At 31.8% G+C, this 19,129-nt stretch overlaps 1 protein-coding gene across 1 annotated transcript; it reads left to right on the plus strand.

The window, feature by feature from the left end:
- Window positions 1-97: 97 nt before the first annotated feature.
- LOC129292437 (leucine-rich repeat extensin-like protein 3) lies at window positions 98-19,016 on the plus strand. The gene is made up of 3 exons (XM_054930022.1): window positions 98-441; window positions 1,083-1,215; window positions 18,861-19,016. Exons 1-3 carry the CDS (start codon window positions 98-100, stop codon window positions 19,014-19,016), a joined length of 633 nt encoding a protein of 210 aa, XP_054785997.1.
- Window positions 19,017-19,129: the final 113 nt, after the last annotated feature.

Raw genomic sequence — 19,129 nt, forward strand, 5'->3', positions numbered from 1 at the left:
TAACAATTTTTAATTATTCTATTAGTGTTTTTGACATATTAATTTCAAAGTTCCTCCTATCACAGCTTAAGGGATGTGAGGTTTGTGTCCATATCCCATGCCGGTCACACCTGGTTATTGGGGTGTGATACGTCCCCCTTCCTTTACCGTCTTCGACCCCCGACCCCAGATCCCCTTTGTCCTCCCTCCCCCACCTCCTTCGGCCCTTCACTCCCCACCTCTTTTGGCCCCCTACCGTCGGGGCCCCCATTCCTTACCCCATTTGGCCCCTTACCATCGGCCACCCTACCCCTTCCTCATTTTTGCCCACCCCCTTCGGCCCCCCACCATCGGCTCCCCCACCCCTTCCCCAGTCTCGCCCCACCCCCTTCATCCCCCTTCCCCTACCCTCACCCCCTTCTGTCACTCCTCCTCCTCAGTGTTGCTCCTCTATTACTCCAGGTACCTTTCTTTTTTTAATTATTATTTAATTGTAGTTTTTTAATTATTATTTAAATAATTGTTGCTGAATTATTTTTATATAAAATTGTTGTTATTATTATTTTTGGATGTCTAATGTGTTTATGAAAAATATCCCAAAATTTTATTGATATTAATTATTATTGGGGAGTGCTGTTAATGGCTTTATAAGGCTTTAGGTGTTGTATGTGATTATTTATTTAGTAAAAAATTATAAATTTTTTCTTGTAAAATTTTTGGGAGGTCTAACTTATAGGGGAGACTCTGTTAAAATTTTTTTAAATCTATTATTTTTCATAAAATTACTTAAAATCATAGATTAGTTAAGAATTTATATTTTTTGAAATAGTTTAAGACGATAACATACACATTAGTTTTATTTTTCTTTAGGTAGTGACATATGGATCTCAGTTGGATAAATACTAGACTAACAAGTAATGTGTATGATAATAGGGTGAAGGAGTTTTTGGAATTTGCTAAAAAAATATTGTTGACAATAGTGATAAGTTATGTTGTCATTGTATAAATTGCTTGAATGAGAAGAGACTAAGTCTTATTGAAATAAGAGAACACTTAATTTGTGATGGAATTTGCAAGAATTATACAGTATGAATTTGGCATAGTGAACGATTAGAAAATCATAATGGTAAGTGTCAATATGTGAAAGTTGATAATAATCTTGATGATGAAGTGGATATAGATAAAGATCAGTTAGAAGATATGATCCGTAATGTTAGGGAAGAGGCCTTTGAACAAGTACATGTGTATGATAACTTGTGTACTAATGCAGAGAAGCCTTTGTACCTGAGGTGTATTGATTTTAGTTTATTATTTGGGATGTTAAAATTAGTTATATTGAAGGCAAGAGCTGGGTGGAGTGATTAGAGTTTTACATGGTTGCTAGAGTTACTCCAAATAATATTTCCAAAAGGAAATATACTACCAACTCGTTATTATGATGCTAAAAAGATCTTGTGCCCAATGGGTATGAATTTTTAAAAGATACACGCATGCCCTAATGACTATGTACTATATAGAGAAGAGCTTGAAGGGGAGGAGAAGTGTCCAAAATGTGAGGCATCATGATAGAAAGGTTCAAGCACTTGTTTGTACATACGAATGATGTAAAAACTTGAGGTGGCATGCAGATGAGAGGATTTTCGATGGAAAATTTTGACATCTAGCTGATTCTCTTTAGTTGAAGAAAATTGATCAATTGTTTCCTGAATTTGGCAATGAACCAAGGAACTTGAGGCTTGGACTTTCTACTGATGGAATGAATCCTTACGGTAGCCTTAGTAGTATACATAGCTTATGGCCTGTTTTTTTGGTGATTTATAACCTCTCACCTTAGCTATGCATGAAACAAAAGTATATGATGTTATCCATATTGATTTCAGGACCAAAACAACCTAGAAATAACATTGATATTTACTTAAGACCTTCGATTGAAGACTTGAAAGAGCTGTAGGAGGTAGGTGTGGATGTGTTTGATGCAAATCGAAAGGAGAATTTCAAGTTACATGCTATGATCTTTTACACTATAAATGACTTTCTTGCATATAAGATTTTGTCTGGGTATAATGTCAAGGGTCATAAAGCATGTTCAATTTATGAAGGAGGCACATGCTACATCAACTTCAACATGAAAGGAAGACAGTCTACCTTGGCCATCAAAGATTTTTTAAACAAGATCACCCTCATCATAAATTAAAGAAAGCTTTTCAAGGGCACTAAAGGCACCTTCATGCTCTAGATGCTTTGACTGGGGAGCAAGTCTATGAACAAGTGAAAGACATCAATATTATCCTTAGTAAGACTCAAAAGAATATAAGTGCCAAAAATATATGAAAAAATGGTCTATCTTCTTTGATCTTTCATATTGGTGCCTTCTCGAAATGAGGCATTGTATTGATGTTATGCATGTGGAAAAAAATGTATGCGATAGTATTATTGGAACACTTTTGAACATGCCAGGCAAAATGAAGGATAGTGTGAATGCAAGATTAGATTTGAAAGAAATAGGAATACGAGAGGACTTACACTCGAGATCAGAAGGTAAGAGGACTTATTGTCCCCCAGCTTCTCATACATTATCCAAGGTGGAGAAAACAAGTTGTTGTGAGTGTTTACATGGGATTAAAGTGGCATCAGGGTATTCTTCAAATATTAATAAGCTTGTGTCGTTGAAAGAGTTGAAATTGGCAGGCTTAAAGTCTCATGATTGTTATGTCTTAATGCAACAATTATTACCAGTGGCCATTTGAAATATATTGAAAATAGATTTGAGGCACACAATAACTAGACTTTGCTTTTTCTTCAATGCAACATACAATAAAGTTATTAATCCCCTCAAATTAGATTACTTGGAACAAGAAGCTTGTATTATCTTATGTCAACTTGAGATGCACTTTCCTCTTTCATTTTTTAACATTATGATACACTTAATAGTTCATATAGTAAGGGAGGTAAAAATGTGTGGCCTTGTCTACTTACGATGGATGTACCCAGTTGAGATATATGAAAAAATTGAAAGGATATGTGAAGAATCCTTACTAACCTGAAGCTAAAATTGTGCACTCATAAAAAAGGATGTTTTCATGGCTCCATGCGTGCACTCGTAAGGACCAATTTATGATTGAGATTTTTTTGTTAAATGTAGATTTCTTCTAATAACTCACTTTATTTTGTAGGGACCACCGACAACTGATTGTTCTTTTATTGAAGAGTAACACAGTCTTCTTCTTATACTCCTTGCATTACAAACCAAACAAGGACATAAAGAAGACCATAGACTCATAAGTGTACTTGTACAAAAACTATTAATTTTTATGGATATATTAGTTACAAATCTTGTGATGTTGATCATAAGACAATGAAAATATATCAAGCAATGGTCCTGAAAAAGCACCCATATGAACTAAAAGATCCTACGTGGATTGAGCCAAAGGTAAGTTAAAACTAACACTTTATTAATATATTCAAATGTTAATATTTATTACCGATTCCCAATTTCTTATATATATATATATATATTTATATTTATATAACGTCATAGGCAATCATAGAAGAGTAGTTTGTGTGGCATATATGTGATGAGACACATGCTCAATATCATCACATCGGAAATAACTGAATTTACAAATGAGGTAACTATATTTTTAAAAGCTAATTTTATTATTACTTGAATTAATTAGTTAATGTTTTAATTGCAATTTTATACTTAAATTTAGATGTTTGATATTGTAGATCCATTTTCAAAGGAAGAGGTTGATGACATCCTCACATATTGGGCACAATATTTTGTGGATATTATGTGAGATTTAGGTAGTTCTTTAGAAATTGTATAACACAATTTGAGTTCTGTGTAATTTCTATAAAATTTTGTATGGAAATTTAGATTATTTATATGTATTTGAACTAGCTGGCGAGCAGTAAATTGTATAAAATATTTTCATTTACATGAATTAGAGAAATAAGTAGAAATAAAATTAATTTTTTTAAAAAATTACTTTTAACACTGGTTCTTGCCTTCACCAGTGTTAAAAGTACCCTTTTACACCAGTTCTTGCCTTAACTGGTGTTAAAAATGTAGTTTTAAATGAAAAAAAATTTCCACGAACATTTTTCAATAGCAGACATAAGCCTGTTGTTGAAAGTATATTTTTAATAGTAGTTGTCCAACCGATGTTAAAAGTCACATATTTTTAACATCTCCTTAAACAACAGTGGTTGTGGAACCACTATTAAAAGTATTTTTTACCCACTGTTAAAAGCCTATCCTATAATAGTGTACGTGACACATCATATTGTGTCCTATTATAGGTCATGATCAACCAACCTTACACCCTCCTTATTTTCTCCAACTGAAATCGTGCCCTATTATATTGAATAGGGCTTCGTCCGTATGACTGGACTATCTAAGCTTACTAATTGTGAGGTGTGACCTAGTTAAAGATCACATTGCTCACTCTCAGTTCACAGCTTCCCTCCACTCTTAAATCTCTAAGGTGTCATATGCCCTAAGCTATTCTCCTTAATAAACTGGTAGAGAAAGATAGGTTCTTTTCTCTCGACAAACTATAGAACAAGACTATACCCCCATGTATTGGAGGGCAACCTAAGTACCATATGAATCTTCTCTACTCCTAGTCCTTAAGCGAACTCCCGGCCACTAATCATGTCATGTACAATGCTCACTTTCTATTTACATTCTCATTTATTCATTATCAAAATCATGATGTTAGGCTCATGACTGTGTGCTACTCAAGTAAGCACCAATACTCATTTTCACATACATTTACTATTTTCAAACTCAAGATATACATATTTGTCAAAATTCATCATCAACTACTTAATTTCATGTTTTACAAATTGCCATTCAGTTCAAGATTGCTTTTACACTTTAAAGTTCATTTCACAATCAAGGCAATTACATGAACAAACTGTCTCATAGCATGATACACAAATTCACACTACTACAAAATATATATTTTGAAGCGGGTCTTTAAGATCACTTAACAAAAAAATGCTCTTGAAAGCTAGATACGGAACATACTGGAGTGTTTTATTGAAAAAGCGCTCCTGTACGATTAGCCTTTAGGAGCGCTTATTAAACAAGCACTCCTAAATAACTAAAGAAATTCAAAAAAAAAAATTGAATCTTTAGGAGCGCTAAAAAATAGAGCACTCCTAGAGAGGTAAGCTTTCATAAGCACTCTTAAAGGTTTTAGCTTTTAGAAGTGCTAAAACAAGAGCGCTCCTGAATCAAACCCTTTCGGAGCCCTTAGTTTTTAAGCACTCCGGAAGGATAACCTTTAGGAGCGCTCTATTTGAGCACTTCGGAAGGATATAACCCTTATAGAGCACTCGTTGTTGATCACTCCTAAAATATATACCTGTTAGAGTGCTCTGTAAAAGAGCGCTCTAGGAGGTCAATCTTTATTTTTTTTAAATCACCCAATTCCCTCACTCTGTTTATTTTCTTCAGTGGTTTCTTTTTCTTATTCTCTTTTGTGTATCTCTTTACTTTGTCCATGCACTTGCCTAACCCCTCTGTGTGCAGCCTAACATTCTTGTTCGCTATTGCCGACAATCAGTCGCGCACATCTCTTCATTGTGTTGCTTGAGCTTGGATTTTGCAAATTTTCTCCAGATCTGTGCGTCTCTTCATCATCTCATTTTGTTTGATGTTTTTCATCCATAGTTTGGTTGTTTTCGCTATCAATCTTCATTCTATATGTCACATCGCCATTAGAGTTAGAAGTTTCTACATCACCGTTGTCTTGCAAACACCGCTATTCAGTTGCCGTTAGAGGTATTTTTTTAAATATTTAAATTATAATTTTTTAAATATTCAATATTATAATAAATTTTTATATAAATTTTAAAATAATTTAGATATAATATATAGATAACATGTGATTTAAATTATTTATATTGATATTTGAGGCTGTTAATTTCATGATTTAAATTCCTTTATTTTAAGTTAAGTTTAAAGTTTAGTTTAGTTTAAAGTTTAATGTAGCAAAATTAATTAATTAGAATGGAAGGTTTCTTTTTTAAGGGAGAATATTGATTGAATTTAGATGTGTTATGCTACTAAATTTTAATTTGGATGAATTGATATGTTTAGTGTAAATGTATAGTGTTGTATGATCAGATTATTTGATTATTTGGGAGGTTCTTCCTTTAGGAAAAAATCTAAGTCTTTGTTTCTTAAATTTCTATGACTATATTAGTGATATGGATTGTAAGTAGATGTTGGCTAATCAACTGTCTAGAGAATATTAGGATGGTATAGATGAGTTTGATGAGTTTGCATTCTGTCATAATCAAGACCCCCTGAAGTTATATGTCCTTATTTAAAATGTTGCTATGGAAAAAGAGTAAGGCCAATAAAATTGAAAGAAAATTATATTCTTGAAATTTGACTTAGTGTAACTTAATTCTTATACTTTTAATCATTTAAAATGTTAGTCCCCATATTTTATAAAACAAAACTATATATAAGAATTAAAATTATTTTTAAATTTTACAAATTAATATTTTGAATAGATAAAACTATAAAAACATAATTGAATTAAGTTAAAATTCAAAAATTAAATTTTAACCAAATCAAAATTACAAAGACTGATTGTTAAATATTAACATTTAAAGTGAGTAAGTTACAACCAAATAAATTTCCCCCCTGAAATACACATAATACACCCTCACATATATGGTTTGATGTGAGGCTATAGGCCTATAGCCATATGGGGATCAATATATTAGCTCTTGTAATGAGCGCTCGTATAGGTTAATATATGGGAGCGCTCATGTCAAGAGCGCTCCCGTAGGTCTTGATTTAGTCTTTGATATATGGGAGCACTTTTCAAAAAGCACTCTTGTATATTTAACACATATAGGAGTGCTTTACAAAGTGTTCTCGTATACTCCAAAGTGCTCAATATGGGAGCGCTTCTAAGGAAAAAAATCACTCCTGTAAGCTTATTTTGTAGTAGTTTCACAAGTCATAATTTACATTTTAAACACATAGTTTACATCATATTGCAATTAACATAAAACTATCTAAAGTAGGGTTCCCCCAGTTACCTCAAACCTTTGAGAGGTCAAAGGTTTCACCCTTCAATAATGTCAACACACACACATCTCAACTTTCACTTTTCATTCCTAGCTCACCCAATACCCATATTGTGTATGTTTGGGTCTACCCATTAATTTTATTAACTTCTTTTAGTCTTCAATAACATTAATGAGCCATTAAACTCCTATTAATGGCATTATAACTCTCTCAACAACCCTTATTAATGTAATTTTTTTCATAATAATGGGACCCAACCACCAAAAGTGCCAAAACTCAATATATCTAAGTTTAGATACTCTAATCTACTCCTATTAGTTCCATTTGAGTCAATAGACCTATAACCAATATGGATAAGAAATCATCCCCACTATCAAACCCTAACTATAAACCTCATAATATAGAAGAATATGGGAGATTAATGAGTATGATACTGACCTTTAATGTTTGTAGCTTTCAAAATACTCCCAATATCATCTAAGAATAAACCCTAGCAGAGCTCCTCATTAGCTCTTCATTTTCTCTTTCTTCTCCTTTTATTTCTACCTCAATTTGCGATTGATAAGTTGCCCAAAATGGCCATGCGTCGTGACAAACTCATAATACGCCGTGGCGTATGGCACAGAAAGGGCTCCCCAAGCGTGTCAATGTGTAAGGTTTTCCTTACTAAACCACATAATACTTCATAAACAAGGCAATAAAGGGATTGACCCTTAAAGGATTACCAAAAGTGTAAAATTTCATAAAAAGGAAATTTCTTAAATTCTTTTAGAAAGGAATCCCAAGTTCAACATTTTAAATCTCAAACATTAGTTAATAAGTTCAAATCAGAGTTTGAAAATCGTGCGGAAGCTTGAAAATCAATTGGGACCCAAAATAATAAGTTTTAAAACTTAAAACTAAAATTTGTGTAGAAAATGACACATGCGTCGTGGCTTACGACATATGCGCTGCGGCTCAACCTTCTCTATACCATGCGCTGTAGCACATTGCACGAATTTAATAACATAGGGAGCGAACTTATGATGTGTCCTAAATCTCTGTCCAATGCCTAATTGAGGTAGTTTTGATATCTATACAGAGCTTTCTCCTAACTCTAGCTAATGGCACCGGTTTTACATTCAAATTCTTTTTTTATAAAAAGTTGGACAGCAAAACCCATTTTGACTACTTTTTACAAAATTTCACAAATGGGGTATCCCAACTTAACCACACGTGCCAATAGCCTACACTAACCATCCGACCACACTCAATGGTCTCTAATGGACTCATGCAATACACCACACACAATCAAAAACACTTATATCAAAAAGTCACCACTAAACCTTATTTTTCATAAAAACACAAAGAGGGAGGAAATGTTACACAAAATCATCATTTTCATACCAAATCTTTCAAACTACACATGTTTCTACTTATATAAGTATTTTGGCCATATCCACGGGTTTACAACCAGAACTCCCTAACCCAGGACACAAAATATACAAGTTGCACACAAAACAATGCAAGTAGTACAAAAATAATAACATGTGGTCCTAGATGGCAATTACATTAGCTAATATACATGAAAATAATAAGAGAAGGCATATAGAGGATTACACCACAATCCTAAGCCTCCATATGTTTTCCTTGACTCAGATCTAATGAGTTAGGCCTTCAAAATATTGAGAATTGAGGGGTGAGTATAACCACTCAATAACCAAGTTTCACCAAATCTATATAGTTGTATATCAATTGTAAAATAGATGCAATTAGGCAATTAAGCACAACATTGGCACATAAAAGGAATTTGGCCACAATTCACAAAATTAAAGACCATGTGACCGGGCCCAAAAACACATATATCCATTTTAAATTGTAATGCACAATACGGGGTTGTAATACTAATAACTATGTGCCCCTAATGCTTGACGAACCATAAAAATAACAACCATGTAGTCAAACTTATATGCATGAGCATATGCCAATCTTATACCCTCGTGTTACCTCTAACACAAAACCAATGGCTATTCAGTGGTTATGCCCTTCACAGACTAACCCAACCTTTCACTTGTAAGGAGCTACCGGGCTAGGGTCAACTCATTCACTTGCGTAATTTGGTTTCATGTAATACTAACAACCATGAGGTGTCGTACCCCTAATCTAGCCTCCTCATGAATCGATGGAGACTAGTTAGGTTTGAGTCCCTCGTAGAATAAGTGAGATAGCCATGAATTAACCATGGGATAAGGGCTACCTCCTAACTCCAATAGTCGGTGCCATGGCAAGTTCCTGATTTCAATGGTCATTGCCATTACCACGTGGATTTAAATACTCCTCTCCCTAGGCGAACTCTTGCCAATGATTATGCTATGCACATTTTACATAATACGCATTTTAAACAATCAATTCATGGCAACAATCCAACACACTCACTCATATACTCCATATCATCAACACATTACACCACATTTTCCACCCACAATGACAAGCAATAGTCAAATTCATAAATCACAATTGGGTTGCATAATCAAAGTTTTCTTTTTTAAAAGCCATTTCACAATTCAAATACATTTCCAATATACATCATAAATTTTAAATTATAAGCCACATTTCATAAACACAATTAACATTCAACTATAAAAATTAGATTTTCCCCAATTACCTCAAACCTTTAAGAGGTCAAAGGTTTACCCCTCTCACAATGATACTTCCCAAGCTTCTCCTAAGCTTGAATAGTGCCTAACGAAACCATACTACATTCATAACACAAGATTACCATCATTGTCCCAATCTTGAGAATTTATCAACACATATCTCCACATACATTATTCTATCAACCTATAAATCACTAGCCATTCATACTCAATGGGCTCTTTAGGTTTCATCAATGCACATTATCATTAATGACACCTCAAACCACCATTAATGGACACAAACCTCTCCTAACCACCACATTTATTCAATTTTCAAATATTAAATGCTCTACCCAACAAAATCTTGATAAAATTATCAATATAGGGTTTATCTATCACAAGCCACTCCCATTATATCTATTTTAATTAATGAGATTGGACCCATAATCCTATGGACTAAAAATTCATCTTTCAACTCAAACCCTATCATAACTCTTCATAAATAAGGGAGAGAAAGGAAGAAGAAGGCTTATATTACTTACCTTAGGTGTTTGAGAGCTTCAATCTATTACCAATATGGTCCAATAATAAGCCCTAATAGAGCTAAAGTCGTGCTCGTAATAACCCAGGAAAAAAATTTAAAAAATTTTAAAAAATTAATTAAATATATTATTGTGTTTTGATTATAGTTATATTATTTTTGGGACAACTATGACAAGAAGGAGTGCTGGTATAGAAGTATGCACATAAAGTATCCCTTAGGTTCAGAGTTTGAATCTGTTGAGCATGTGGGGAATTTTTTTTAAAATTATTTTCAGCCTTTAAAATTACCAAAATGCCACTAGCCTATTAGATATATTTGTTTTTCTCTTCCTTCTCCTTCATTAACCACATTTCTGCATTAGAGGGAGGGAGAGAAAAATCTAAAAACCTCAGGTGCAATCTCTATCTTCGTTCCTTCTGTAAGTCTCGATTCCTTCCATCCCTTCATTCCTTGCTGTCATTAACGTGAGAGCTAAGTTGCTGTGAGTCTACTGTCGTAGCTTTGCCGTTCTTGAAGATCCTTTCTATTTTGCTTCTCGCAGCTGAACAATTTTCTCCATCCACTCTTTTTGTTCGTCCACGGTGATGATGTGAGGAGCTGATTTGGTGCCATAGGAGGTTCGTATTACGAGATTTAAAGACTAGATATCACTATCTTCGTCTTCCCCTGTGAGCTGCAAGAATCCCGTCTCCTCCTCTATTTCTAGCACTAATAGTTTAAGGTAGGAATTCCAAATCTTTTCTTCTTAATTGTCTTCATGCCTTTATGGGTTTATGTTGTAATGGATGAGAATTTGATGCTTTTATGGGCTGCTGTGTGTACATGAACAAGGAAGATAAATTCATTAAGTTGAAACTTTAGGTATTAGGAGGAAGAGGATGATGGTATGGATTGAAGCTCTAATTAAATTTGACTTGTTTATTGGTTATAATATTGATATAAAAAATTTTTGGAAGTTAAATTGAAGAGGAAGAGGTTGGTATTTATTTAAGAAATTGGTGCCCATAAGGTGCTTGATAAAATGCCCATTAGGAAAGCTTTGCTTGAAATTGCAATTATTAAAACCTCATTAAATTCATTGGAAGATATAATTGGTTGGGATGCTATTATCTTATGAATTTAACTTGAAAAATTCAAAAGGAGATACTTGAGTAGGTATTTTTCTATAACCTTGTTGGATTTCGCAAGAAACATGAATTGGCTTGGATGTTGCTCATTTGTAAAATTAAATCAAATATTGCAAAAAAATTTATCTAAGTTATTGAGTGATTAATTAGATTCTCAAGAGTTTTATGGTTGATAATTTATAAACCATAGTATTGTCATATGATTTAATTTTTGGACTTGTATGTCATAAGAGCATACTCAATATTTTAGATAAGGGGAGTATACATATGAGATAACTATGATATTAGAGAAGCATTTAAGACATGGATTGTGGTGTTTTTTTAATTTTTTTTACTATCGTAGTTAACTAGGGTTTGTCTTAATGGATTTAATTTCTTCATATGTATAAAAATATACTCATATAGGGTGTTTAGAGGAAGTAGATCTTGATTAAAGTGATAAAGAGTGAGCTATAAAAGTTGAGAAGACTTATCAGGTAAGTGGATAATGTCCCAATTAATTTATATATTATAAAGTTTTCTTTATCAAAATATTGTTTTCAATAATTTATAGATATTTGTATATTTCTATTCCTTTAGCTATTTTTATTAATGAAATTGTTCTGCTTCTTGAAGTCATGATTTATATTTTTCATATTGATGAAAATGCTTTTATAAATTCTGGTGGTCCTATATTTGATAAAGCCAACTATGAAAATTTGTGAATAGTTTATGAGATATTTTAAAAGTGATAATTTTTTTGCATGTCTGAAATTGGATTTAGAAAGGGATTGTATACAAAATGCTAGTTGCTAACGTCAGTTTCATTAGCCCTTGGCGCGCCATAGTCAATTACTAGCTAGTTTGATTTTCGTGAGCTTTATTCTCACGTCTGTCATTCGTGGGTCTCGTACTTGCATCTGTTTCATGGCTTCAACTATATCTGGTTACTTACTCTTGTGGACTATATGTCCACGTCTGTTTCATGGCTTCGGCCGCGTTTGGTTATTTGCCCTCGTGGACTGTGTGTCCATGTTTATTAATTATTCTGACAAGTCCCTATAAAAAACGAATTTGATTATTTAATGATTTTATATTCCATTGATTTTTAATTAGTAATCTATTTATAATTACTCATTTTGTTTATTAGCTTCCTTGAAATCAAGTGATAACAATATTTGATATGATAATTTAATTGCTCAAGATTTTATCTAAAAGTTATATAGAATTCTTTTATTTCAAATTTATTTAAATCTTCATAAAGTCATTGTGTTTTTAATTTACATAATTGCTTTTAACTTTCCTTTTATTCATATTTAATTATTTATTTTGGAACGTTATTTATTGAAAATAATTTTGGTCTTAGATAGTGTAGCTGATGCTGAACCACCCATTGAACATTGAGGAGTTTGTGAATGACTAGACATGGAGGAGTTAATGATTAAACTTTCTTTTGATGTAAAGTTTTAATTATGAAATTTTATTTTGTAAAATTTTTATTAGGTGCTCTACATAGTCTGTGATTAGATTGTTTGTGTTTTTATATATAGTTTTGTCTGCTGGTTCGAAGGAGCTTTGCTTCTAATTGACTTGATATTTTTTGATTGAGATATGGTGTTGTAAAATTTTCAGGAGATCCTCTTTATAGAGGAGGATCTGTCAAAATTTCTACAAAAATATTAAAGTATTTTATTAATTTCAAAAATATTTAAGTATGTTTTAATTCAAACTAAAGCATAATTATGTCTTAGTCATGGAAAGACTACCTAATTTAAGGCTTAAGGGATGTGCGGTGGTTCACATCCTGTGCCGGTCACCCTCTATTTTTAAGGCGTGATAGTGCTCTTCGATTTTCTCTTTCCCTTCTCTGTTTTTCTCGCACAGATACAAACTAGATATATCTAATTTTTGGCCATGCACCATGGCACATACTACCCTCTACCATGGTACATGGCATAGAGAGGCTTATGTTGGAAATTGTGCCCTAAGGCCAATCATTACACTATGTACAATATTATTTAATGAATTTCTCTTTTGTTATCATATCAATTGCATATTTAATATGATAACTGTATCCTTAGACAAACTATAATGATTGTCCTAAATGTCCCTAGTCGGTCATCTATGAGGGATCATAGATGAAACAAGACTGGTATGACTTGGATTAATTATAGAGATACAAATCAAAGTTATATATACTTGAAAGAGTACAAGATGTTGAACTGACCCATTATGAGAAAGCTGCATGGTACAACTTATAAGCTTATCTCATATGTAATTATATCACTAAGTCCTTTGACCTGAGACCATTATGGATTCCTACATGATGACCACTAAACTTTGATCTAGTTAAAAGTCACCTTTGACTGGGTGATCATAAAGGTTATGATTAAGTTTAGTGATATTCATGTAAAGGAATATGAGTGGTCAAGATAGAATTTGTCCCTCATATTAAGTGAGAGATATTACTGGGCCCCTCGATAAGTAAGACTGAGAAAATGTATGGCCATACTATAATGAAAAGGGTTTTTCCATTGCTACTATTAGTTCACTCAGAGATCAAGAAAGTAACGGTCAAGTAAAGGAGAAAACAATTTCATATCTCATACTTGACCGAAATATCGTGTGACAAAAGAGATGTGACACAGTTGCATGATAAGTTATATTGGATCATTGATCCCCATGTGAATTGGGTAGTTGCAATGTATTGCTAGAGGCTACTTATGACTTGTGGGCTAATAGCGTAATTAGCTTATTGCCGATTTCATATGGATCTATAGGGTCACATATAAGAACAGCCCAACTCGAGCTATAATATCTAAGTTCATTGAATCTGGAATATGTCTAGATTTAATGAATGTAATATAAGGTGAATGAATTATATATATATATATATATTTGAATATTTATTTAATAAATATTTATATATATTTATATGAAATATAAAATTCAAAATATAATTTTATATATATTTTTTGAAATATATATGTGTATATATATTCGTATATATATAATATGTATATGTGATATATATTATATTATATTATATCATATTATATTATGTTAGTTTTAAATTTAATTTTATATAATAAATTAAATTCAATAACTAACATGATATGAGAGAATATCATATCAATTTTATAATTTAAATTTATAAGATAAATTCGAATTAGATATGATATCATGTATTAAATTTATGAGATAAATTTAACTAAATTTTTGCAGGCTTTTAAGTAGAAGACAAAAATCCTAATCCATATACTATATATAGATAGGGACGTCCTTTATGAGAGATGAGAGAGTTAAAAAGTTCTGACTATAAAAACACTTTGTTAGATAGGGAGGCACAGTGGAAGATTAAAATTTTGAAGTCCCTATCCTAATATGGACTAAACAAACTCATTTAAGTTAAGATGGAAAAAAAAGTTACCTTTTAATTCTTTGAACTTGACACACGTTCTCTTTAAGAGTTTGGATTTTAGAAGCTAACAACTTAGATCTACTCCCTCTACTGGTATCCACACGAATAGCTCTCTAGCTCAAACAGCATGCTAGCGTTGCCATTATCCGTTCTTTTTTGAACGTTAGTTTTTCTTTCTATAGGGTGTTTCGTGGCTCTTAAAGTATTTTTACCATCAGAACTTTTCTAGCTCTCAAGGTGACCTAGTGGTACCAGACTTAGCCTCAACTTCCTTAAGGTGGTAGAGGTTGGAGGTTTGAGTCTGAGAAGGTTCCAAAAAACCTCTTTGGTAGGGTGAGAAATAACTCAAGTACCACCTTCAGGAAAGTTGGTCTCTGCTACAGTGATGTGGGTAGGCCCAATCCAAAAGACCCCCGGTGGGGTAGGGTGAGGGCTGTTACTACTCATTATATTCAAATCTCCCCTATGCACTACGATAGACTGACCACATGCCGCAACATGTTGCACATAGAGCAAATCTTCACTTTTCTCTTCCTCTTTCCTTGCTCGGATGGCCCATCATCGATTTGGACCAACTTATAGGGTTGAAATCACAATAATTACACTAAGTTAAGCCCCTCTAGTCACATATTTCATTAGCTCACTAATCAAAATCATTGGGTTAACTAATCATGATTAATTTTCTCGGATGTTACACAATGCATGGCATAGAGTCTTCCCTCTTCACTTTTCTTCCTCTTTTCACATCCAACTGATCCTTCTTCGGACTAGCTTTTATGGCTGATAACACAATCAAACACGCCCGTCAAACCTCTTTGGCCACACACCTCACTAACAACTTAATTAAGCTTAGTTAATCAAGGGATTAAAATTTAGGATGTTACAATTAAACTATTTGATAAATCTTAGTTCATCCTTATACTTTCTTATAGTCCATCCTCAATCATAAATTATAATAAGCCACATTACTCTTCCTATGATTTCTTCAAACTTAATAAAGTACCATAACAAGAATTCTATTTAATCCTTTCCCCTATTTTTGTATTTTAAGATTCCAATCAATGGCTCAAGCTAGTAATTACTTATATTTCCCCAAGCTATAATATGAAAATTTAACAACATTCATTCCATCATATTCTTCTTTCAAGCATTTCTACAAACCAAAGAGCAGTAATGATAGTTACATATCAGCACATGAACGATGCCGAAGAAGAAAAGGGGAAGAGCTTTGACTCTATTACATGAACAAGGAGGAGAAAGAGTTGATAGTAGATCTGAATGTCTATGTGAATGCAACAATAGGTGAACCAAAGATCACTGGCAAATGGATGGAGAGTGAAGAAGGAGGTAGAAGAATGCAATCCGAAGCTTCTCAAGCTCTCTCTTTCGCTATCTCTACCATTTGAACGAAGGAGAAGGGGCTTTTGAACACGAGCAGGATTGGGGAAATTTGGCAATTTAACCTCAATATTGCAATATATATATATATTTATCCATATATTATACTTTCAAAAATATTTTCTTGGATGCTATAAATTTGAGACTCAGTTTATATCAGATTGAAATTCTTTTTTTTTTTTTTAAATATGGAAGTACAGAATTTGGCCTCAATCAAGCCAAGTTATGTACTCATAATTAAAAAAAAAAAAAAGTCTATGCCTAGCACAGGATAGCCTATCATCCCAATTTTCAAGTATCCTTCTCCTACTTCTTGCTTCCTCTCGCCCTCTTTGTGCGCGCGAGTCATCTATTTTAGTGTGTTGTATATAACATGTGGTGGCGTGATTTTTTTTCTTCAACGTATAAGTGGGTGTTTCTTGTACATAGTATAAATAATATAATAAATTTATAATTGCAATTATCTATATGAAAAAATATGAAACGCCTTAAAGAAGATATAACATTTAAAATAAAAATTTTTGTATATAATAATAACATACAAATACATGGCTTTGTTTTCAGTGTGTAGCAACTGACTGATTAAAAAAAAAAGGATTGTACATATTTAATTTGAGTAGTTCAATTTAATTTTAAATTTTTTATAATATTTATAAATTGACTATAAATGTATTGTAGAAAGTATAGATTTAATATTAATTTTGTAATAATTTTAAAAAATTACAATTTAATGAATACATATTTAAAAGTACATATTTAACGAGTACTTTTTAAAAAAATTACAATTTTAAATTTTTAAATATGGACCATTTAGGATAAATTTGGATAATCAATTTATGAAAATTATTAAAAATTTTAACATTAAATTGGACTATTCAGATTAAATTTTTAACTTGGATAATATGAATTTAATTTGAATAGTTCAATTTAATAGTAAAATTTTTAATAATTTTTATGAGAAAAAATAGAACTTTAGGTCCTTACACCTTGCTCGAGTTTTGCTATAAGTTCCTGTACTTTTTTTAATTTTCTAAATTTCTACACTTTTATTTTTTGATGTTTTAAGTTTTTATAACACTAATCATGAAAGGATCTAAAACATCAAAAAATAAAAATACAGGAATCTAGAAAACCAAAAAAAGTGTATGAATTTATAGTAAAATTCAAGTAAAATATAGAAATCCAAAATTATGTTTTTTCTTTTTATAAATTGATTATCCAAATTTATCCTAAACAGTCCAAATTTAAAAATTTTAAATTGTAATGTTTTAAAAAGTACTTGTTAAATATGTACTCATTAAATTGCAATGTTTTAAAATTATTACAGAATTAATATTAAATCTAGATTTTCCACAATATATTTAAATAGTCAATTTATAAATATTATAAAAAATTTAAAAAATTAAATTGAATTACTCAAGTGAAATATGTACGATTTGTTTTTAATCAGTTAGTTCTTATACATTGAAGACAAACCCATATATTTGTGTATTATCATTATATACAAAGATTTTCATTTTAAATGTTATATCTTCTTTAAGGTATTTCATATTTTTTCATATAGATAATTACAATTGTAAATTTATTATATTATTTATATTATATATAACAAATAGCCTCTTTGGTCGAAAAGAAGAAGAAAAAAAACAGCCACTTATATGTTGAAGAAAAAAAATGGAGAATTACATTAAAGTTTTACATAAAAAAATTAATTATCATAAGATTCATTGATAATTGAACTAAACAGCATTGGTTGATGCAGTTTAGTTCAGTTGTAAATAAATCTTACAATAATTAATTTTTCTGTATGAGATCTGATTGTAATTTTTCCAAAAAAAAACCATTCCTCCACATAATATATACAACACACCAATATATGACTCAGGCACACAAAGAGGGAGATAGGAAGTAGAAATTGGGAGAGGGATACTTGAGAATTGACACGGTAGGCCATCCTAAGTTAGGCATATACTTTTATTTTTTTTTTAATTATGAGTACAGAATTTGGCTTGATTGAGGCCAAGTTCTGTACTTTCATATTTAAAAAAAAAATTTGAATCTCAATCTGATATAAATCAAGTCTCAAATTTAGAGCATCTAAGGAAATATTTTTGAAAGTATAATGTATGGGTAAATAATTTTTTTGGCAGTATTGAGGTCAAATTGCTGAGACAAGTACCAAAAAACTCCCCAGATTATTATTATTATTATTATTATTTTTTGAGTTACATCAAGAATAGAGGCACTTTGATAGTTTTTCAAAATTAATACAAAATATAATCAATATTTAACTCAAATAGGATTTAAACTCTAGACTTGAGATAAGCAATCAGCGTAAGTTTTTTTAAGCCACCACTCTTCATTTATTATTAAATTAAAATAAATAAATAAAATATTGATTAAAAAATTATTGAATTTAAAATTTAGAATTATTATATAAATTATCATTTAACCCAATATTATATAACTATATATTGTCATGCATTGGAATTTACTTATAACTGAGCCAAAGTTGTACCAAGTAAGGAAAAAAGAACAGTGGGCTTAAAAAGAAGTCAAGATACTAGACCAAAAATCCTGTCACCTATCCTGAAACGAAAAATGGCAGCGAGAATTGACCAAGTGGTGTTGGAAAATATTAGTCAGAGACGCCCACTTCTTTTGGGCCAAGAAGAATTTGAAGCAAGTAAAACGAGTACCTCTGTAGTCTCTACCTTGATCAAACTCTCCTCAGCCTTCGGGAATTAACCCTAGCGCTGAATCCCCAGAAGTGTTGATGAATGCACCACTACCTGAAGCTCTCCCTCATTCTTGTGACTCATTAGATCAAGAAATCAATGCCTCAATTGATTTTGTGAATGAGGGGGATCTTGGAGATATGCAAGATTAGTTCTTAGAGATGGAGTCAGAGGAAAAAGATAGAGGGTACTCGCAATCTCCTCGGGGACATCGAACTGATACTTTTTTCAGGTGTCTTTCTATCTATATCTCGTTCATGTTTAT

Source organism: Prosopis cineraria, unplaced genomic scaffold (genome assembly GCF_029017545.1).
Source record: "Prosopis cineraria cultivar Desert tree isolate PC_DT_omini unplaced genomic scaffold, ASM2901754v1 PC1, whole genome shotgun sequence".
Taxonomy (NCBI): domain Eukaryota; kingdom Viridiplantae; phylum Streptophyta; class Magnoliopsida; order Fabales; family Fabaceae; genus Prosopis; species Prosopis cineraria.

Bases quoted from the DNA above. Each gene is read 5' to 3' on its own strand.
- LOC129292437 (XM_054930022.1), top strand. From the start codon at position 98: ATGCCGGTCACACCTGGTTATTGGGGTGTGATACGTCCCCCTTCCTTT. The intron at 442-1,082 runs GTACCTTTCTTT...AATTTGGCATAG, and splicing joins TTGCTCCTCTATTACTCCAG to TGAACGATTAGAAAATCATA. The intron at 1,216-18,860 runs GTACATGTGTAT...AACTCTCCTCAG, and splicing joins GGGAAGAGGCCTTTGAACAA to CCTTCGGGAATTAACCCTAG.